General features: G+C 38.4%; 1 protein-coding gene across 1 annotated transcript in view; it reads left to right on the forward strand.

Annotated features, from left to right (window-relative positions):
• LOC124622442 (putative helicase MOV-10) overlaps positions 1-24,145 on the forward strand; it is a 447,321-nt gene that overhangs the window by 151,317 nt on the left and 271,859 nt on the right. Inside the window, exon 6 of the mRNA XM_047148140.1 lies at positions 11,486-11,604. Within this exon, the coding sequence (XP_047004096.1) occupies positions 11,486-11,604 (119 nt within the window). The remainder of the gene's footprint in view (positions 1-11,485; positions 11,605-24,145) is intronic.

Here is a 24,145-nt window from a genome sequence, read left to right on the forward strand (position 1 = left end):
AAACTTTTTAGGTAATTGAACCCAGTATGTTATACTGGATGGCAACAGTTCATCGGGGACAGGATTATCATCAGTAGCCTGAGATGTGTGATAGGTCCACTCTTGTTCTCTCGTGGAAAAGGATGGATAAGAAGAGCAGAATCCATGACTATTTGCAGATGACTGTTGTCATCATTGGGTGCCTGCAGAAGGATACAGGATGAATTAGACGGAATTTTATTTGGTGTGTTGAATGGCAGCTTGCTCTAAATGTTAAAAAAATGTAAATTAATGTAGGTGAGTGGGATAGAGACCCTGTAATGTTCAAAGACAGTGTTAGTAATTTGCTGCTTGATAAAGAAATGTCAGTTACATATCTAGGCATAACACTGCAAAGTGGTATGAAACTGAATGAGCACGTGAGCATGTAGTAGGCAAGGCAAATGAGAATCTAATGAAAGTTTATCTCGTCTTTAAAGGAGACCGCATATAGAACACTAGTGAGACCCACTTTTGAATAGTGCTCAAGTGTTGGGGTCCCCACCAGTTCAGATTAAAGGAAGACATTGAAACTATTTAGAGGCGTGGTGCTAAATGTGTCACTAGAAAGTTCATCGACGTGCAAGCATTATGGAGATGTGGAAGGAAGACAAGATTCTTTTCACAAAACACTGTTAAGGAAGTTATACGAACTGTTGTTTGTAGCTGCTTTCAGAACATTTCTACTGCTGCCAGTTTATATTTCACATGAGGCCATGAAGAAAAGATGGGTGAAATTAGGTCTTGTACATTTGCTTACAGACAATCATTTTTCCCTTGTTCCATTCACAAGTGGAACAGGAAATAAAGTGACTTGTAGGGGTATAATATACCCTCCACTATGTACCATATGATGGCTTGCTGAGTGTGTATGTGGATGTAGATGTACCTTTCAGTATTTTCATCAGTTGAATGACTTACTGCCACAGAGATGATAGGTATCTATATATGTAAATGATGAAGTGGTGACCCCAGTAGTTTTGAATTAAAATTAATGGGGACTACAGTTGCCTGCATGTGTTGGCCAAAGATCCTTGTACTAATTTTTTCCTAACTGCAACATGCCAGCTATGAAGTGTCATTAGGAAACAAGAGAAAATACTTTCCGACTTTTTGCCCATATAAGCCTATTACATCAGGTATTTCAGATTTATGGAGAGAAACAAAGGGAAGAGTCGAAGGGAACAGTTTCGAAAGTAGTGCAAAAAATAGTGATACCTCTGCAGTTTTATTTCAAACTCTAGTGTGATACAGAGCCAGCAAATTGATTCTGCTCTGTTCACTTTTGCTTACCTCATAGGTTCTGTATACCATGAGATGCAGCAGAAGTAAATAAATCAGACACTTTTGTGGTTAAGTTGATATGATGGTCAGGTATACAGAGCACTAGACTGTGGCCCTGGAGGTTGTGGGTTAAATCCTGGGTGCTAGTGGGAATTTTTTCTCATTCCATTCCCTTCAGGATGGTCCTCCTTCTGGTACTGGAGTGGGTAGAAAGGCTGCACTCTATCCCAAGTCATATCATTTGACCAATTGCCCAAACATATTGCATTACATGTAATAAAAACTATGAATGTGCTGATCAAGTACTCATTAAGTGTAAACTGTTATTAAAATGTGCAGGAGCACCTAACTCTCAATCTAAACAGAAATACATTATTACGTACTCTGTATCTGAAGTGATTGATTACCTACTAGTATTTATGTTGCTCTTAATGTCATAGAATCAAAAAGCTTGTGAACTGGACATTAAATATCAGGTTTTCATGAAGATTATGTGTAGTTCTAGATACTATAGGTGATAACTTTTGACAGTAGACATACATGTACTAGGTAGAAGGTAATACATCAGGAATAGTATTGTAAATTGTGTCAGATCCCTGCAGGCTGTGGACGATAATGATACAAAGTGGACAAAATGTTTCTATACTATTATATTTTCTGTTACCTCTTGCAGGAGCAAAACCACCGAAGAGATCTAAAACTCAAAGCTAATGTAAGGGAAGGCCAAATTCTGATTAAGTGGTCATCTCCTAAAGAAGTTATACAATCTTATGCTGGTCTGATAGTTACTTCAGTCATACTCTGTTGCAGTTAATGGCATATGTTCCATAACCACAGTTATGTAAATAATCCCTAATCACATTACTGACCAATCAGTAGCTTATGCCAAACTACAGCACAGTGTATTCTGGAGACAGCAGGCCACATGGAAGCACTATGCTACAAAACTGAAGTTCTTCATCCAAGTAGTGCAGACATCACTGGCTGCCCCTTTCAACCAGAGAGTTCATTAATGCCGATGATAATATGACATCCACAGTGCCATAGTTCTCATCACGTTCTAAAATATGGAAGTTAGTTATAAGTGTTGTATCAGTATGATATCCTTTAAATGTCAGTGATACACCAGGTAAAGGAATTGGTAACATGAACTATTTGTCCAGCAGACATAAATTCTGGCACCTGCTATAAATTACTGGGGCTTAATAATTCTGGGTTCTTGTAATTCTTGAGTACCATAATATTTGATAATCTAAATGAAAACTCCATGTTTATTTATTTATTTATTTATTCCTGTTGCACTTGGAGTTCACGTGTATGTCCATATTCTCAGCAAAAGCACTGAGGAAAGATTAGGATTGAATGTTGATGAGACTGTTGAATACTGAATAAGTGCTATTTTGGGTAAAGATGGTTGGGAATCTGTCCTAGGCCATGCCTTAACCAATTTATGGAAATTGCAAAAAACTTGAAACTAGATGGCCAAGTATGGATTTGAACTCTTCTGAATGACCGTTCTAATTGTCTGCCTCACATAAGATATGCCACATTTGAAGACTTTTATCATAGGTAACAGGAGCAGAAAACGCTGGATGGATAAAAAGTTTTCTTTGTAATGTTAAAGATGATCTATGCCAACAAAAGATGGGTGTGCCCCACATTACATGCAAATGTGGTAAACTATTTGATCAGTCAAGGCGAAATACAAGGAACATCAGTGACACAACTGACTAAAACTACCATGTAAATCAGCTGTCACTGAGCACTTCTAAGGAAGGTACTGGAAATCTAAACAGAGGGTAAGGTAGTAGCTTACTTAGATTGGAACATTTTACTCACAATCCACAAGTTAGCTTTAGTGAACTGTGAGAGTCCCTACCAGAGGTGTTCACATTTTGCACACAAACAGCTCCCAACCTTATCATGTGCCACTTCTCCAACATGTTAGTCAGCCTGACTACAGAATATACATGGAACTGTACCACACAATTATCATGTGACTTTAATCAAACAATGGAAAATCCAGGATGAGATGTAAGAATTGTTACATAATGTGACTTTAGGTCAATAGGTTTTTTATGTCAAAATGAAGCAACATTCATGAATTGTGGAAAGCTGAATGTATTATTGTGTGCTATTGCATCACTGATAACCATTCTAATTGAGGCAGTTTGAATATCATAAGCAGTGGAGTGCAAAAGGTGATGTGAGATTATTGGAGACTTCGTAATTGGTCCTTACTTCATCGAAGAAACCTTACTAGGTAGCAGATATGCTTACTTGTGATTAAGAAAGTGCTCCCAGAGCTCTTTCCTGATTGTTAGGATATGATGACATGTTGGCCACCATGTTCACTTTGTGTGCTGTTACTGTAGTTTTTTCTCTGTAGTAGGCGCAAAGAGAAAACCCAGTGACACAAGAGGATTTAAAACATTACAGATATAATTATGTAGAATGAATCTCTTCACACTTTTCAGATGTCCTTGCACCAGCTGCTGAAAACATGAATTCCAATAAATGAAGGGCAGTTTGATTACTTGATGATAGTAGTAAAATTCTATATGAGTATAAATGACTCCTTCCTTTTGTGATTCCTGTTTTGTTGCTGTTTCTGATTGTGATTTTACAGTGTATATGTGCTCATCAAAACTGAACTCATAAAGTTATTATTTAAAAATCTTTGTACCTCAAATTCTTCTTTTATATATCCATTCAATGTGTGACTTTCAAGGTCCTGGTTGAAAGCAGAATTAACTGGTGAATTAACCGTAGCCACCACACCCTTCACCTTTCAGTTGGTGTTGAACAGAGCAACATCTAAAACTGCCAAAATTAAATAAGGATCTAGGGTGTGAGAGAATCCCTGTCAGATTCTATGCGGAATTTGCAGATGAGCTAACTCCAGTTTTAACCATAGTGTGGTGGAGATCCCTTGAACAAGAAAATGTGCCCAATGATTGGAAGAAAGCACAGGTCACACCCATCGACAAGAAGAGCAGAAGTGATCCACAAAACTACTGTCCAGTTGCATCAAATTCCATTTGTTGTAGCCGGCCAGGGCGGCCGAGCGGTTCTAGGTGATACAGTCTCGAACCGCGTGACCGCTACTGTCGTAGGTCTGAATCCTGCCTCGGGCATGGATGTGTGTGATGTCTTTAGGTTAGTTAGGTTTAAGTATTTCTAAGTTCTAGGGGACTGATGACCTCAGAAGTTAAGTCCCATAGTGCTCAGAGCCATTTCTTTCCATTTTTTGTAGAATCCTACTTGTACTCTGTGCTTAAATATAATGAGGTATCTTAGACACTTTGATCTCCATGCCACCCACCCTGGATTCTGAAAACACCATCATGAGAAAATCAACTTGCATTTTTCTCACATGACGTCCGGAAAATCACGAATCAAGGTAATCAGGTGGATACTATATTTCTTAACTTTTGATGTGATACCACTTAAAATTTATTAAGAAAAGTACTATCATAACGAACATATAGGCATTCTCTGAAAATCATTTTGAGCAGTGAGTTCATGAGCCCATGCGAATAGCAAATGGTTGTGAAAATACACTTGACCTCTTAGCAACAAATAATCCTGAGTTATTAACAAGCATCAAAACCGATTCATGGATTAGTGAACACAGGGTTGTCGTAGTGAGATTGAATATTGTAATCCCCAAATCTTCGAAAAATAAGCGAAAAATATACCTATTCAAAAAAGCAGATAAAAATTCACTTGACGCCTTCCTGAGAGACAATCTCCATTCATTCCTAATTAATAATATAAGTGTAGACCAGATGTGGCTTAAATTCAAAGAAATAGTATTGGCAGCAATTGAGAGATTTATACCAAATACATTAACAAACGACAGAGTTGATCCTCCATGGTACACAAAACGGGTTAGAACACTGTTGCAGAAACAATGAAACAAACATGCCAAATTTAAACAGACGCAAAATTACCAAGACTGGCGATCTTTTACAGAAGCTCGAAATTTAGTGTGGACTTCAATGTGAGACGCCTATAACAGTTTCGACAACGAAACTTTGTCTCAAAACTTGGCAAAAATCCAAAGAGATTCTGGTCATATGTGAAGTATGTTAGCAGCAAGAAACAATCAATGCCTTCTCTGCACGATAGCAATGGAGATACTATTGAAGACAGTGCTGCCAAAGCAGAGTTACTAAACACAGCCTTCTGAAATGACTTCACAAAAGGAGACGAAGTAAATATTCCAGAATTTGAATCGAGAACAGCTGCCAACATGAGTTACATAGAAGTAAATATCCTCGGAGTGGTGAAGCAACTTAAATCACTTAATAAAAGCAAGTCTTCTGGTCCAGATTGTATACCAATTAGGTTCCTTTCAGTGTATGCTGATGCGTTAGCTCCTTACTTAACAATCATATACAACCATTCGCTTTATGAAAGATCTGTACCCAAAGACTGGAAAGTTGCACAGGTAGAAAGGTAATAGGAGTAATCCACTAAATTACAGGCCCGTATTGTTAACGTCGATATGCAGCAGGATTTTAAAACATATAATGTGTTCGAACATTATGAATTACCTCGAAGAAAATGGTCTATTGACACACAGTCAACATGGGTTTAGAAAACATCGTTCTTGTGAAACACAACTAGCTCTTTATTCACATGAAGTGCTGAGTGCTATTGACAAGGGATTTCAGATCGATTCCGTATTTCTGGATTTCCGGAAGGCTTTTGACACTGTACCACACAAGTGGCTCGTAATGAAATTGCCTGCTTATGGAATATTGTCTCAGTTATGTGACTGGATCTATGATTTCCTGTCAGAGAGGTCACAGTTTGTAGTAACTGACAGAAAGTCATCGAGTGAAACAGAAGTGATTTCTGGCGTTCCCCAAGGTAGTGTTATAGGCCCTTTGCTGTTCCTTATATGTATAAACGATTTGGGAGACAATCTGAGAAGCCGTCTTTGGTTGTTTGCAGATGACGCTGTCATTTATCAACTAATAAAGTCATCAGAAGATCAAAACAAACTGCAAAACAATTTAGAAGAAATATTGGAATGGCGCGAAAAGTGGCACTTAACCTTAAATAATGAAAAGTGTGATGTCATCCACATGAGTGCTAAAAGGAATTTTGTTAAACTTTGGTTACATGATAAATCAGTCTAATCTAAAAGCCATAAATTCAACTAAATACCTAGATATTACAATTACAGACAACTTAAATTGGAAGGAACACATAGAAAATGTTGTAGGAAAGGCTAACCAAAGACTGCGTTTTATTGGCAGGACACTTAGAAAATGTAACAGACCTACTAAGGAGACTGCCTACACTACACTTGTCCATCCTCTTTTAGAATACTGCTACAGGATTGGGCTGGACATCATTAAAGGAAAGGCGTTTTTCATTGCTGCGGAATCTTCTGACGAAATTCCTATTACGAACTTTCTCCTCTGAATAGGAAAATATTTTGTTGATACCAACTTACATATGGAGGAATGATCACCAAGATAAAATAAGGGAAATCAGAGCTCTTATGGAAAGATGTTGTTGTTGTTGTTGTGGTCTTAAGTCCTGAGACTGGTTTGATGCAGCTCTCCATGCTACTCTATCCTGTGCAAGCTTCTTCATCTCCCAGTACCTACTGCAACCCACATCCTTCTGAATCTGCTTAGTGTATTCATCTCTTGGTCTCCCTCTACGATTTCTATGCTCCACGCTGCCCTCCAATACTAAATTGGTGATCCCTTAATACCTACTCCATACTTTTCTTTTGTTTCCTTTATTGCTTGCGCAATATACAGATTGAATAACATCGGGGATAGGCTACAACCCTCTCTCACTCTCTTCCGAACCACTGCTTCCCTTTTATAGCCCTCAACTCTTATAACTACCATCTGGTTTCTGTACAAATTGTAAATAGCCTTTCGCTCCCTGTATTTCACCCCTGCCACCTTCAAAATTTGAAAGAGAGTATTCCAATCAACATTGTCAAAAGCTTTCTCTAAGTCTACAAATGCTAGAAATGTAGGTTTGCCTTTCCTTAATCTTTCTTCTAAGATAAGTCGTAGGGTCAGTATTGCCTCACATGTTCCAACATTTCTACGGAATCCAAACTGATCTTCCCCAAGGTCAGCTTCTATCAGTTTTTCCATTCGTCTGTAAAGAATTCACGTTAGTATTTTGCAGCTGTGACTTACTAAACTGATGTACGTTACAAACAACATGCCATCAATGAATTTCTCACCACAGAGAAAGAAACTATGAGGAATATTCAAAAACGCTTTTGCAAAGTCTATGGAGCATTTGCTGTTGGCAGAAGTACAGTTAGTTGCTGGGCATTGAGGGTGAGGTGATCAGAAGGTGGTTCAGTGGAGCTCCACCATTTGCAGTGGTCTGGGAAACCATCCACAGCTGTCACATCTGACATGTTGCAGCGAGCTGAGGATTTCCATGTGTTAGGGCCATTGAAGGATGCCACTCGTGGAAGACATTTTGAGGATGATGAGGAGGTGATTCCCACAGTGAAGCACTGGCTCTGCCATCACGACAAGGATTGGTACTGACAGGGCATTCATGTCCTTGTTTGCTAAAATCTGCAGGCATTTTAAAAATGTGAAATGCATTGATGTGAGTAATATAGGATGTAGATTCCACATAAAAGATGGACTGCACCTGAATGGCTTGGGTGAAGAATATCTGCTGAATCTTATAACCAAGGAAATAAAAAACTCCAAAATAACTTCAAAACCAAACCCATAGTTCCAAAGCCACCACAAGACCCAACAGCAACAACCAAAATACCACAAAAATGTAGAAGTGATAGAACCATCAGCAGTAACAGCAAAACATGCAAAAATTTCCAAGAAGTCAGTAGAAACAACAGTGGATAGTGAAGAAAATGACAAGGAAACTGTAGGTCCTCGTCATCCAGATGATTTTTTAGATGAAGACAAGATAAACAAGAAGGCTCCAAGGCAAGAAGTGCTCAGTGTTTCTCAGTTCTCCAACAAAATATCCATTCCATAAGAAATAAAGAGCAACAGCTAGAAGTAGGACTGCAGATTATTGATAGCTCACTTGTTTGCATAACAGAACATTGGTGTAGGGGATCTGAAATTACACGTGTAGCTCTCAGCTCATATAATCTAGCATGCCATTATTATGTAAGGGAAGGGATTATGTATAAAGTTGGAAATAACATTATTTCATTAAGTGAAGAAAAACATTTAGAAATATCAGCTATAGAGATAAAAAAGCCAGATAGGTTCAAAAGACTAACTGTACTATGTATTTGGAATTCTCCCTGTGCTGACATAGATACATTCATAGCAAAACTAATCCAAGTATTGGACATGGTTACTAATCCTAAAGGCATAATTCTTATTTATGGAGATTTAAACATGAACACATTTAACCCAGATGTGTTGATTAACACAGGCACAGGGGTAACTAAGCATTCAGCATCAGTCATTGACCATGTACTAATTGACTTGGAGAAACAAAATTGTGATGTTCTTGTAGGTAACCTGGGCCTTTCAGATCATTGCAGTCAGCTATTAAAATTAAACATAGCTGTAGAAAACAAAACTAAAATACAAACATATAGAAGGGTTGAATGTACCATTCAGATGAACAATAATACATGGGAGAAGTGTACATGGAGACTAATATGGATAGGAAGTTTTCAAAGTTCCTGTTGAAATTTAAATTGAGATTTGAAGAATTGTTCCCAAAAATACTATGAGTCACTAAAACACAAAACAAAAGCAACTGGCTGACTAACAGGATAAGGATCCTCTGTAACACTCAAACACCAGAGCAGCATAAAAAACAACCAAAATGACCCTGCATTTCAAAAATACTACCAAATATACAAAAAACATGTATAGTAAAGTTTTAGTAACAGCAAAAAGGTCTCAAAATGATAAAAGGGGCCAAGTCTGGTGAATATGGCGGGTGGGGTAGCAGCTCCCAACCAAGTGTTTTGATTGTATTCTGAACCAGTTTTGCTTTGTGTGCAGGTGCTTTGTCATTTAAAAAAATTACTTTGCCATGTCTTCTGGCCCATTCTGGTCTTTTTTCGATCAGTGCATAGTTCTAATTGATTATTTGTTGTCTGTAGCGATTAGTATTCACAGTTTCACCAGGTTTTAGAAGCTCATGATACACCACACCTTTCTGATCCCACCAAACACAGAGCATTGTCTTCTTGCCGAATCGATCTGGTTTTGCAGTCGATGTTGATGGTTGTCCCGGATTAACCCATGATTTTTCCCGTTTAGGATTCTTAAAATAAATCCATTTTTCATCGCCACTAACAATTCGATGCAAAATTGATTTTCTTTCATGTCTTTGAAGCAAAATTTGACAAATGGTTTTTCGGTTTTCCATCTGCCTTTCTTTCAATTCATGTGGCACCCATTTTCCACATTTTTGGATCTTTCCCATAGCTTTCAAATGGTCATAAATTGTTTGTTGTGCAACATTTAGCATTGCTGCCATTTGCTTCTGACTCAAAGTATCATCTTCATCCAATATTGCATGCAATTTGGCATCTTCGAACTTTTTTGGTGGTCTTCCAAGTTCTTCATTTCTTACATCAAAATCATTATTTCTGAACCGTTGAAACCATCTTTTGCATGTTGCTTCTGATAGAGCATAGTCACCATATGCCTCGACAAGCATTCAATGTGACTCTGCAGCACTTTTTTTCAAATGAAAACAAAAAATTAATGCTTTCCGCAAATCATCACTTTCTGGTACAAAATTCGACATTGTTAACATGATGAAAACATATGATGTTGTTTGTTCCATGACTTGATGTGTACTAAATATCTTTGACAGATGTCATACCAACCAAACAAACAAAAATTTAGGCTCGTTCACAACAAATGTTCCCTATCGACACATTTGTATCTTAACACTCATTTCATACTGGTACACTGGTATTTGGAAATGCCATTTTCGACTATGTTACAATTATTTGAAAATGAGTCTCGGCCAGAAACTAGTCATTGAGTGAATCAAAAAGTAAAATTTGCAGTTTTGGACTAGTTTTTTGTTCTGTGTAGTAATGGAAGTTGCTGACACACAGTTACTCCAGCATGCTGGAAGTTCCTAAACTCCAGTCCTACCTACTTGTCAGTAATGTTCTAATCAGTGAAACATCACCAAGTGCACTAAAGGACAAAGCTGAAGAAACACTCATGCATCTATGCAGATGGGTAGATAACAACAAATTAAATGAAAAAAAAAATCCATTGGGAAGTGATTAGCTTCAGCATACTTTGCACGTAGAATAATAAATTCAGTGAGTAATATCTCATGCACCAGAAGAACATATTTTGCCTATGTTCATTCTGTGATGAATTATGGGATAATGTTCTGGGGAACAAATGACCGGAACAGACAAACAAAGCTATAAAAAAGGGCTGTATGAGTTATGACAAAAAGTAGCAAGAGAACTCGTGCACTGAGTTGAGTTGTTTAGATCTATGGGAATTCTGACTGTTCCATATGAGTACATTTTGCAAACAGTGATCCACATTGAAAAAGACATTGATCAGTACCCAAAAAACAGGTCTTGACATGAACATGGAAACAGATCCAGCCACCACTTACATTGAATGGTGCTTAGGGACATGTAAAGATAATCGCTGTCTTTTGAAAAGCCATCCTTTTTGCTGCTTTGCTACATGTTCCCTTCCCAATTTTGTGTATTAAAACTCTCACAAAGACAGGAGAAAGAATGAAAATTCAAAAATGAGCAGTTGTCATGTATTTATGTGTATACCCTCTAACAAGTATAGTTCAGCTGTAGGTGAGTGCTTGCCTGTTCATAATATTTCCATGAACTTGATTTGTTAGTTGCAGTTCGTGTCAACAAGAAACAGAGCAGCCATCAATGGAGAAAAAAGAGGCAATAATTTGTATTTATATAATGTATTTCTGTTACCATGTAGTAAGTTAGTGATGCAAAAGTAATAGGAAATATTTTCAGTGTGTATGACGATCATTCCTTTCACTCTTACTTGCTAATGCTAGTTATTGTCTGTCATCATTAATTTGAATGACACTTGTTATGTCACTGTGTGTGTGTGTGTGTGTGTGTGTGTGTGTGTGTGCATGTGTGTGTGTGTGTGTGTGTGTGTGTGAGAGATATGTTGACTTTTTATTGTTGTTTTCCTTCTTTCAGGTATTCAGAATTCAGAATGTCGAAGTTGATGAATTGGGTCCAATTGGTCCTTACAAAAGATTAAGCCAAGTTCAGGTGTCAGTAGAGTATCCCGTAGTAAGTGGAGTACCACCCCCCTCGTAAGTGTGTCATTTCATACGGTAATTAAATCGGTGGAAATATGTAACTGCTTCCACTGTTAAATTTTTTAGTAGCACAGTTTTCAGAGTAGCCTTAAATATGTTACAAAATACATTATATTTTTCATTTACACCAGGGGTGTTGTGTGGACTAGAACAGTTACATATTTGAGGCTAGGTCACTCATCACTAAATAGAATAGACAGTGAGCAGCAGACAGGCACATAGGAAGGATGGTAACTTGATAAGCTCACAGACGAAGTCATCCTCCAAAGTTTACACACACACACACACACACACACACAGAGAGAGAGAGAGAGAGAGATTTGGAAAGACTTTGAAAGTTTGTGTAGTTATTAACCTTTCTATGCACCTGTCTGCTGTTCAGTGTCTCTTCTATTTAGGTAGTATTGATCTATTCTTAAATCCTTATTTAATATTGTTGTAATTACGTTATTTCAGTTTAATACTGTAAGATCATCATACTCCTGAATATAACAATTTAAAAGTCAGGTAAAAAATTACAAATAAATAAATCAATTTGAGTGTACTGTTAAGATCTGAAAAAATATTTTCGTGTCAGGTCCACATCATTACATTCTGTTGTTAAATGTGATTATAATAAGTCATAGCTTCACTTATGCAATAACAAATCTGAAAACAACTACCAAAAATTAAACTTTCCTCTAAATAATTAAAAGATTTGATTGTATATAATTAAATAACACTATAAGGTTGGAAGAGATTTCCTCTAAATAATTAAAAGATTTGATTGTATATAATTAAATAGCACTATAAGGGTGGAAGAGATTATTAACTAACATTTTATATATTGGACTACCAGTGTGCATGCTTGTTTAATGTTTGTTAGTTATTAATAAACATCTGTTGTATAATTTACATACATAAAAATGAATGTATGTGTTGTGTGTATGTTCTTCTTCTTCTCCTCCTGGACAACTTCATTGATTTCAACTATATTTGGTACACATACTGCTTATTGTCTGGGAAGAAGTACTATGGGGGTAAGAGTCACCTTGCTCTCATGGAGGTGGAGTTGGATGTGTGAAGTGCTGGTTATATCTGATATCTTGGCTGCACTGAGCACCAGACATGTTGTGTGTGTAGTAATGTGTTTCCAGTGCTATACATGTGGATGGGCATGGCTGCACAGAGAGAGAGGGGAGGAAGAAGATGGATTCTGAGTGTGGGGGAGGGGGATGAGGCTACAGAGAAAGGGGTAGAAAGTGATGGACCACAGAGAAGAGGGCAGGAGATGTTCAGAGAGAGGGGGGGAAGAGGGGTGGACAGAGATATGGGGGAGGAGGAGGCAGTTAGAGATAGGGGGAGGTGCAGGAAGTGAAAAAAGATGGGGTGAGGAGGGGTGAACAGAGAAAGGGGAATAGGGATGGGTGAGGATGTGGTGGAAAGAGTGAGAGAGAAGAGGATGAAATGGGCAGCAAGAGGGGAAAGAAGGAGATATGAACAATGTATGTGCGTTACATGTACAAGGACAAAGCCGCAGGTAAAGGACTGGGATATGTTATAGGGGGTAATCAAATGAAAATGACACAGATGGAAAAAAGTAAGTGAATTGTGTTTTTATTTCAAAAGTAATCACCATAAGTATTATTACATATATCTCACTGTGAAGCAGGATGGTCAATGCCTTCATGGAAAAATGACTGTGATAGCCTACGGAACCGTAATGGTACCCACGCATGCACCTCTTTATCTGAAGCAAATCGATGGCTGAAAATGCCTTTCTTCATGGCTTCAAACATATGGAAATTGCAAGGTGAGAAATCGGGACTGTATGGAGGATGCATAAGTGCTTTCAAAGAGAACTTCTGCAGTGTAGTCGAAACAACCTGCCAGCAAAATGCCCACCATGTGTTGCCAAGGTAGTTTTGACTATGTTGCAGTAGTTTCATTGGGTAGCCCTTATACATCCTCCATACAGTTGTAATCTCTACCTATGTGATTTCCATGTGTTTGGAGCCCTGACAAAAGAGATTTGTGGCTGTCAATTGACTTCAGACGAAGACCTGGGTACAAGTATGGTTTTGTAGGGCGCCGCTAACATTTTTCCATGAAGGCACTTACTATCTTGTTTCCTGGAGAGATAAATGTGTTAACAGTTATGGTGAAAACTTTTGAAGTAATAGGCAGTTTACTTACTTTTTTCCAAGTCTGTCAAATTTTCATTTGACTACCCTTTATATACAAAAACTGAAATACGTGTGTGTGTTCAACGTCTACTTTATAACCATTGGATCAATTTCAACAAAATTTGGTACATATAGTACATATACATCTACGTGACTACTCTGAAATTCACAATTAAGTGGCTGGCAGAGGCTTCATCGAATCACTTTCAAAGTATTTCTTACCATTCCACTCTCGAACATTATGCAGGAAAAATGCATATTTAAATCTTTTGTGTGAGCTATGATTTCTGTATTTTATTATAATGAATATTTCTTGGGTGTCATCAAAATATTTTTGAATTCAAGAGAGAAAGTTGGTGATCTAAATTTCATGAAATGATTCTGAAGCAATGAGAAATACTTCTGATTTAATGATTGCCACCCCATCTCACATGTCATGTCTGTGACATCAATTCACTCCCCTATTTTGTGATAGTGAATTGCCCTTCTATGAACTTTTTTTGAATTCTTCCATCAAACCTTCCTAATGTAGATTCCACACTGCACAGCAGTGTGTCAGAAGAGGATGGACAAGTATAGTATAGGGAGTCTTTCTAGTAAACCTGTTGCATCTTTTAAGTGTTCTTCCAGTAAATCACAGTCTTTCCCCACATCATTATCTGTGTGATCATTCCAGTTTAAGTTATTTGTAATTGTAATCTCTAAATGGTAAGTGAATTCTCAACATGTAAATTTGTGTGATTTATTGGGTAATCAAAATTTAGCACATTTCTTTTAGTACTCATGTTGATGATGTATACACATGGTAAATTGTCACTTTTCACACCATCAGATATTTTGTCTAAATCATTTTGCAATTGTTTTTGATTATCTGATGACTTCATGAGATGGTATCTGACAGCATAATCTGCAAATAATCTAAGAGGGGTGCTCAGATTGTTTCCTAACACATTTATATAAATTAAGAACAGCAGAGGGCCTACGACACTTATTGGGGAATGCCAAATATCACTTCTGTTTGACAAAGACTTTCTGTCAATTAATATGAACTGTGACCTTTCTAATAGGAAGTCATGATCTAATTTCACAACTGACAAGGGACGGCCATGACATTGGGGCCACAGATTTACTTCAAACTTTGTGTACCTTTAGGAGGCCATTAAAGCAACGTAATGTGTGAGCAGTAAGGTGCACTACTCTGCCAATTCCAAGAAAATTGCAAGAGAAGTTTTACTTGTCTATTATGTAACTGATGTATTTGTGTGATGGTACTCGGCATAAGAAATCATTGTGGCCAAGTGGTTCGTGTTAGTACTTCTGGAGAGGGTTGCAGACAAGACAACAGTTCGAATCCTGCTAACACTTACTTTTTAATCTCTCTCTCTCTCTCTCCTCTTTTTTTTTTTTTTTTTTTTTTTTTTTTTAAAAATCACTGGTCACTTTATTTAATTTATATGGCACTTGAGAAGTAATATAATTAAAAAAAACAATCCATGTGCATTTTCATGAAGCTGTAGTGAATTTCATAGGTCACTTAACTACTTACTACCTGTAATTAAATTTTCAAGGATGAGGGACAGGCTTGGAAAGTCCAAGTCAGACCTCGATAAATAATGATGCAAATGATGTTATTCACAGTGAGTAATATAGTAATTCACATTGTGCCAGACCACAAGAGTAATGTACAATTACTCGTTGGATGCGCTCTTAACATCAGATGTTGCAGGATAGTGTTTGTCATACAGCCATGGAGAACGTAAATTGAAACATTATGCAAATACATGCGGTTTTTTTTTGTCATTATATTATCACTCAAATTAAATAATATAACCAATGATGAAAAAAATAGGTCATTAATTACATTAAAGTGAGAGTCGAACCATTGTGCCATACACGCTCATCTTACGAAGCTGGAACACTAATCACTTGACCAACATGATCTCGTAACGTGTGGCACCTACTCACTGATACATAAGCCACATAACAGATGCATAAAACTTCTCTTGAGATTTTGTCAGAATTGCTAGAGTAGTGCACCTTACTGCTTGCTCATTATGTTGTTTTAATGGCCTACTAAAGGTGTACAAAGTTTGAAGTAAATCTGTGATCTCTACATCATGGCCTCCCCTTGTGATATGATATTCCATAGACACACAATTTGATTGGAAGTTACTTGTGGGGAACGGTGTAAAAAGCCTTCTGGATATCTAGGAATTTGGAATCAATTTGAAATCCCCAGTCAATAATACTCAATACTTCATGTGAGCAAAAAGGTAGGTTTCCCCCCCCCCCCCCCCTCCCCCCTCAGGAATGATGTTTTCTGAAACTGTGCTGATTATCTATCAATAAATCATTTTCTTTTGTGTAATTCATGGTGTTTGAACACAGATGTGTTCTAAGTTCTACTACAAATTGATGTTAGTGACATCAGCCTGTAATTCAGCAAATTACTCCTATTTGCTTTCTTTTGCATTGTTGTAACCTTTACAACTTTCCATTGTTTAGGTACGGATCTTTTGTTGAGTGAATGATTGTGTATAATTGCTAGGTATGGGACTATTGCATCAGCATACTCTGAAAGGAACCTAATTCCTATACACTCTGGACCAGGGTACTTGCTTTAGTGGCACTATCATTGGCAACATTACTGTTGCTATAACACAACGAAGATATAGATTGTGTCTTACCACTGGTGTGCTCTCCATATGACAAGAAACCCTTTAATTTTGTTATTTCGAGTCAGAGTTTTGTTGTGGAAACTATTAAAAGCATCTCACATTGAAGACCACACTAAATTTCGAGCTTCAATAAAACATCGCCAGTCTTCAAGATTTTGCATTCTTTTAAATTTGGCATGCTTTTTTTTGTTGTTTTTGCAGCAGAGTTCTCATTTGTTTTGTGTACCATGAAGAATCAGTACCATCCCACATTAATTTATTTGTTATATATCTCTCAATTGTCATCAATTTCATTTCTTTGGATGTAGACCACATCTTGTCTGCTCTCATGTAATCAGTTTGGAAGAAGTGGAGACTGTCTCTTATGAAGGTGTCAAGTGATATTTATCTGCATTTCCATTTACTTTTGGTGGATTTGGATGTTACAGTATTAAGCCTTGTGGTCCACATCCCTGTATCTATCATACTCTGTCATTTACTTTTGGTGGATTTGGATGTTACAGTATTAAGCCTTGTGGTCCACATCCCTGTATCTATCATACTCTGTATTTGCTCAGTATTTTGCCTTGCCAAGAAGTCAAGAATGTTTTCACAGCTATTTACATTTCGAGTGGGGTCCTGAACCAATTGCTCAAAATAATTTTCGGAAATATCATTCAGTGCAATTTTGGACAATATTTTATGCCTACCACTGGCTTTTACCATGCATTTTTACCAACGTAGCAAGGGTAGATTGAAGTCATTATCAACTATAATTGTATGAATGGCAGTTTTCTGTTCAGCAACTGTATCGTTAAACTCCAGGGGTTCGTAAAAGGAACCATTTACAGATTTATTCCAGTTGTCAAGTATAACATTTACTGATATGAACTTGCAGGAACTATCTCTCTCACTTTCATTAAAAGGTAAATTAAACCTAACAGCAATAAACACTCCACCACCAACTGTGCTTAATCTATCCTTCCTGAACACCATTAGGGCTTTGTAAAAATTACTGCTGAACTTATGTCTAGCTTTAGCCAGCTTTCAGTACCTACTACAAATTAAGCTCAAGTGCCTTCCATTGGCAATTTGAGCTCTGGTTCTTTCCCAGCACAGGTACAACAGTTTGCAATTACAGTACTGGTTGCTGCTAGATGTATCCTTGTCCTGTTTTTTTCCCTGCGTCATTTTAGACTGATGCCCTTTCTGTGATTTCCTGAGACCTTCTAAACTGAAATAACACCCAGTCACCTCCACACAGCCCTTGCTGTCCATGTATCTGCCTCCTGTGTGTAGTGGACCCATGACATATTAAGTGGAGCTCAGAACACCACCACTCTAGGGTGCAAGTCTTGAATTTTGCAGCCTACACATTCGCAGAACTATGTGAGCCTCTAATTCAGATGCTCGACTCTGCTCTGTACAATAGGTCTGCAGAGGTCCTATATTTATTGCCGGAGAACAAGTACTGTGTGGTTAAGTTGTTAAGAGAGATAGAGAGAGAGAGGAAGAGGAGGAATTGGAGAGACAGGGCAGAGGTGGAGATGGATAGATACAGGCGGAAGGATGAGATGGACACAGAGAGAGGGCTGAGTAGTTGATGAACAGACAGAGAGAGGTATGAGGAAATGGACAGAGAAATGGTGGAGGAGCGGATGGAGAGAGTGAGAGTGAGAGAAAGAGAAAACCAAATGGTCAGAGAGCAGAGGAGGAGGCCATAGAGAGAGGTTGAAGAAGGGGAGGGGTGGAAGGTAGGTGGACAGTAGAGTTGGGTAATTGAAGGGTGGAAAAGGAAGAAGGGGAAGAGAAAACAAAGGTGGGAGGGGGGGGGGGGGAGGGAGTGCAGGAGGCAGATGGAGTATGGAGAGGAACAGAGGGCAGGTGGAAAAGGAAGATGGCAGAGGAGGAGTTGAAGAGGGATAGGAGGAGTTGGACAGAGAGAGGGGAAGGAAATAAACAGAGACAGGAGGAGGAAGAGATGTACAGAGATAGGAGGGAGGCAGATATGGGCAGAGATAGGGGGAGAAGGTACAGACAGAGAGAGGCATGAGGAGGAGGTGGACAGATAGAATGGTGAGGATGAGATGGAGAGAGATAGATAGAGAGAGGCAGAGGAGGAGATGGAAAGAGATTGGGAGAAGAGGAGGTGGGTAATTGAAAGGGAGGACAAGGAGATGAACAGAGAGGGGGGAGTAGGAGATTTGTGCAGTATATGTGCTGCACATGTTTGTGGGTGTAGCAGTAGGTAAAGGGCTAGTATATATGTGTTTATATTTCACATCTCCTTCATAACCATTATTTTAACCAGTAAGAATCATCTAGTTCCCATAGGCATGGAGGATGGAAAGGTTTGCCAACACATGATGCCTAAAACTGTCCTGAAGAACTGGCATATTGTGCAGTTAGTATTGCAGGGTGTATATGCTCTGGGACAACTGGGAAATCCGAGAAAAACCCAGGATTTTTTTCATCAGTGAGAAAACTAGGAAAAATGCAGGAATTTTTCATTGGTATAGTTTTCAGTAAAATTTTTGTAGTTTTGACTGATAAGAACTGATACTCTGACAAAGAATTTTACTGTATCCCATTATTGCAATATAATACTGCAGCAGTAAAACAGAAACGAGGAAAAAAATAAATAAAACTTAAGTTGCAAAGGAAATGTGCCATTTACAGCAACAAAACACAGCACACATACAAGGATCTGCCAACAGCAAAGTGTGTCAAAGGCTTTAGGACGTAGACTATGCAATACTTCATAACAACAAACTGCTTCTGATGGGTGTGATGTCACATTAGGTTTGTTTGATAGTTGCCAGCAGGCTTATGCGCATGCACAGTTGAGTCGCATATGAGCAGTACCTTCTCCCACTTTGGACTACTTGAAGTGTGGCCGTTACCTGTATCCAAGGTAACTAGACGCGAGCTGTATCATCAGTAACAACAAACAGCCAGATGCTACCTGGAAACATTTTTCTGGTGCACCCAAGCTGCCAGATTTGCACATGTGCAGAGCAGTCTGATTTGTAGTGGGATGAGGGGTAGTCTCCATGTGAACCATGTTTGCGTTTAGTGATTTTGCTGTTTCCTCTTGGTTTACAGCTCTAAGAACAAAACAGATTTCTGTGGCCAGGAACCATAAAGTGAATTAAAATTTTCACTTAATTATGGGAAGCTAAAATATGTTACTAATTTCAGTTTTCAGATTTTATTTTATTTCCAGGTTTTTGGCAGCCAAGTATTAATTACCTTGCAGAACAATGAAGTTATTTTTGTCAATTTGCCAAAAAAAAATTCTTTAATTAATGTTTTCAGCAGAGGCAGTCAATTTCTTTGAAACACTATTGGCTAATGTCAACTGTTTACAGAATTTCAAGTGAATGTTGTTATCTTTTGAGACATATGGCATTATGCCATAATAAAGAACTAAACATGAGATAAATACAGTACTGATACTCCAAGAAAATTTGCACTCCAAAAACCACACTGAAAAGTTTATGATCAGCTTGGGGCCTACTTCCTTGTGAAGCTGGATATACAGATGTGCTCTTTAAGTCGAATTATGCATTTTAGTCTGGTTTACGAAATTCTGATGCTCTTGGAGTATCCTCTGATGTCATGTTTCGTTTATGATGTAATTTAAGATCTCTTAATGTGATACACATATGGGCTACCTACGTCATCATAGCTGTGCAGGCACAGTAAAGCCATTTTCTGGCACCCTCTGACAATTGCGGAAATGAATTCTAACAGGTTGCGGGAAAATATTGCAATTGGTCGTTTGAAAAGTGTTACTTTAAAAGTACTTTTTATTTTATGCAATATGAGTTATTTTATGTGTGTAAAAGTGCTTTGAATTTCTTAAATCACTAAGCGTTTGAGTTTCATGTAAAGCTTAACACTTTGAGGGCCAGCCACTTAGAAGAATTTTGAGCCCCGAAGACCATACATTTACGTCATTACTTAAAATTTTACTGCCGCATTAGTGTGATGTGTCAAAGTGTAATACACACAAAAAAGACAAATGTTATATGTGGAAGCTTAACGTTTCGTGTAGCTACACAATTTACATTAATTTAAACCATTAACTTTTCTTATTTGTGTGTTTGTGCTACTTAACAGTGATGTTGCTGTATTCTGACTATATCACGTATCCTATGCTCTGAATCACTATGTTTACATGCAACACATCTTCTGAAAGTGAAAACAGAATTTTGGAAATGGTTTTTCAAAGTCGTGTTTACATGTTAAGGTCTGTAGCAGATTTGCTAGCCCAGTTAACTACGGCACCTGGAAAACAGCACATATAGTTTATGATTTAGTCAGCTCAATCACTATTTCCCTTCAGTTAGACGAGGTGCAAACATCGTCAGTGTAATATTTCTACTTATCCTTCACCATTCAAAAAGCCACTTTGTCAATATTAGCCAAAATTTTTGAAAACAAGACGAAACCTGACAGCTCAAGCATGTTTCAATGCTGGCTGTGTTTACATGGGAGCGAAAATTGATTACAGAACTGAAAAACTGGCAACCAGACGCAGATTTTCAGAGTCAGTTTTTAAGTATTTACATGAACACCCAGAAGCAGTACTGGGAGATCGGTTTACGAAATCCAGTTTTGGGAACCCCATGTAAACACGATGAATATCTGCTATCATGAGCTGCCGAGATCAAGTGACATGAGCTATGATTGGCTTACAAAAGTACATTGCGATCTTGATTTCAATGCTTCAGAAACTAACATTCTGTGTTTGGTGGAATTTGACTATATACTTCCGTAATACGAAAATTTGCAGAGTACATGTTTCTGCAAATCAAAGATCTTTCCAAAACGCATTTTTTTTTTCTGGGGTTTGTTTCAGGTAAAGTGATGGAAAGTTCAATGCCAGTGTATAAAACCTTAACCATTCAAAGGACTGATAGGTTTTATGATCCCAAGGGAATGTATACTGTCACATATCATCGAAAAAGTGTGTTTTCACCTGGGAGAAAGTGCATTTTGTAGCCTGGAAATCAGGGAAAAACCTTGGAATTTTTTTTCCTTCTCTGCTTACACACCCTATATTAGAATGCATTCCAGGTTGTTTACATGTGGATGGGTCTGGCTGAGCAGAGAGAGGTGGGTGGTAGAGATGGATAGGGAAGGGGGGGGGGGGGGGAGCATGAGATAGACAGAGAAAGGGGGACGGAGATGTAGAGGTAGAGTTAGGGGTAAGAAATTGACATAGAGAAGGATAGCCATAAAGGGGGATAAGGAGATGGCCAGATGGAGTTTAGAGGATGAGATGGACAGACGGAGAGGGTAGGAGGAGATGAACAGAGAGGGGAGGAGAAATGGACAGATGGAGAGGAGAGAGGAATGCACAGAGAGAGGAGGGATGAGGAGATAGATAGAGAAGGTGGAAGGAGGAGATGGGCAGAGAGAGGGGGATGGACAGAGATGTGGGTGAAGAAGATTGGCAGTGAAAGGAGGAGGAGGATGAGGTGGACAGAGATAGGGAGAGAAAGAGAAGGTGGACAGATAGAGAGAGGTAGAAGGAGATGGACAGAGGTAGGACGAAAAATTGAACACTGAGAGGAGTAGGAAGAGATAATCAGAGAGAAATGGGAGGAGGGAATGGACAGATGGATGGGAGAAGCAGTTTGACAGAGTGAGTGGGAAAGGGAAGCTGGAGAGGCAGATGGGTGGCAGGAGGTGATGGACAGAGAGAGGTGGGAGTAGGAGATAGAGGGGCGGATGTAGTAGATGGACAGAGAGATGGGAGAGGAAGAGATGGGGAGGAGTAGGAAATGGACAGAGGGAGCAGTGGGGGAGGAAGAGATGGAAAGAGAGATAGAGGATGGAGAGATGGGAACAGTAAGTGGGAGGACAAGATGGAGAAAGAAAGAAGGGGGAGACAGAGACATGCGCAGTACATATAAAGCCAGAGAGAAGGGGGAAGAGGATTTGGACAGGATGGATGGAGATAATGGGAAGTGGGAGATGGAAAGAAAGAGAGGAGGAAGACGAGATGGAAAGAGAGAGGGTAGGAGGAGATGGAAAGAGAGGGGGGGGGGGGGGGAGGAGGATCTGGACAGTTACAAGGGGGAGGAACACTGGACTAAATAAATAAGCGAATAATGCCGGTTATTCACTTAAACTACAAGCAGACAGTATGACTGGCCAGTACTTGTGTTCAGGTAGCAAAATTGCAGATAAGATAGATTTGAAAGTGAAGAACTGATCCATGCTTGTTGAACTGTTGGTTCCTTCCTCAGGGTTGAAATAAGGGTAGGTTTTGGAGTGTTAGGAAGGAGAGAAAGGTCACTCAGACCACAGATGGATCCATCTCAACTAGGGGTCTGAGTGCTTTACCTCCGCTTCCCAAGAGTCCCAGACATATCCCTCTTTCCTTCCTGAGAAGGAACTAAAGGGTTTTAAATCTGGGAATATATTTTTCATGATGGTATGAGAGCACTTTACTCTCTCCCTGATATTAGATAGAGTAGATTTTCCACTTTTAAAGGTTTCTTAGTTGTATTGGAATTCTGTCTCCTGAAGGTAAGTATCAACTTATTCTGTTTCCCTATAATTTTAGTTTTTCCAAGTGAATTCTCCTTTTGATTCAATAATTCATAATACAATGTATGGGAATAGTTTATTCTCCTTTTGATTCAATAATTCATAATACAATGTATGGGAATAGTTTATAACAGTTAATTATTCTCACTAATGTTTGAGTTCTCTTGTTGCATGCCCTGAAAGTATCTATTTGTAGTAGCATATAGGGAGCAAGCAAAACTAGCTATCATGAAACTGTCAAGTGGCATTAGTGCTTGTCATTGTTATTAATTATCTTCTTCTTCGGTTCAGAGAGTTGTTAAGTGTAGCTCTCCAAAGTAGTCTATCCTTTGCAACGCTCTCATCTAAGAATAACTGTTGCAACCTGCATTCATTTGAACCTGCTTCCTGTTGTCGATCCTTGGTCTCCCTCTACAGCTTTTACCCCCTTCTGTGTATCCCCATTATTCCCCATTAACAATTTGATGATCCCCTGATGACTCAGGATGTGTCCTACTAACTGTTCCCTTCTTTTAGTCAAGTTGTGCCATAAATTTCTTCTATCTGTTAATCAGTTCATTATGTCTCAGTTAGTTATCTAATCTACTTATTAGTTGTTCAGCATTCTCTTGTATCATCACCTTTCGAAAGCTTTTATTCTCACCTCAGCAGAGCTATTTATTGTACACCTTGCACTATCATATAAGACTACATGTCAGACAGATATCTTCACAAAGACTACCAGACATTTAAATTTATATTCAGTGTTTCTCTTTTTTAAAAATGATTTTCTTCTGTTGCCAGACCCAATTTTATATCTTTTCTACTTCAGTTATTTGCAAACCAAGTAACAGAACTCACCTACTACTTTTAGTGTCTCATTTCCTATTCTAATTTACTGGTAGTCAGCACAGCCCAATTTAATTCAACTACATTGCATTACCCATGTTTTACTTTTTTCACTGATGTTCATCTTCCAATCAATTTTCAAGACATTGTCCATTTTGTTCAGATGATCTTCCATCCCATTTGCCATCTATGACAGACTTACATTGTCAAACAATGGAAAATCTAGGATGGAATGTAAAATATTATGAAAAGGAAAGTTGCTACTCACCTTATAGCGGAGATGCTGAGTTGCAGATAGGCACAACAAAAAGACTGTCA

Source organism: Schistocerca americana, chromosome 7 (genome assembly GCF_021461395.2).
Source record: "Schistocerca americana isolate TAMUIC-IGC-003095 chromosome 7, iqSchAmer2.1, whole genome shotgun sequence".
Taxonomy (NCBI): Eukaryota; Metazoa; Arthropoda; class Insecta; order Orthoptera; family Acrididae; genus Schistocerca; species Schistocerca americana.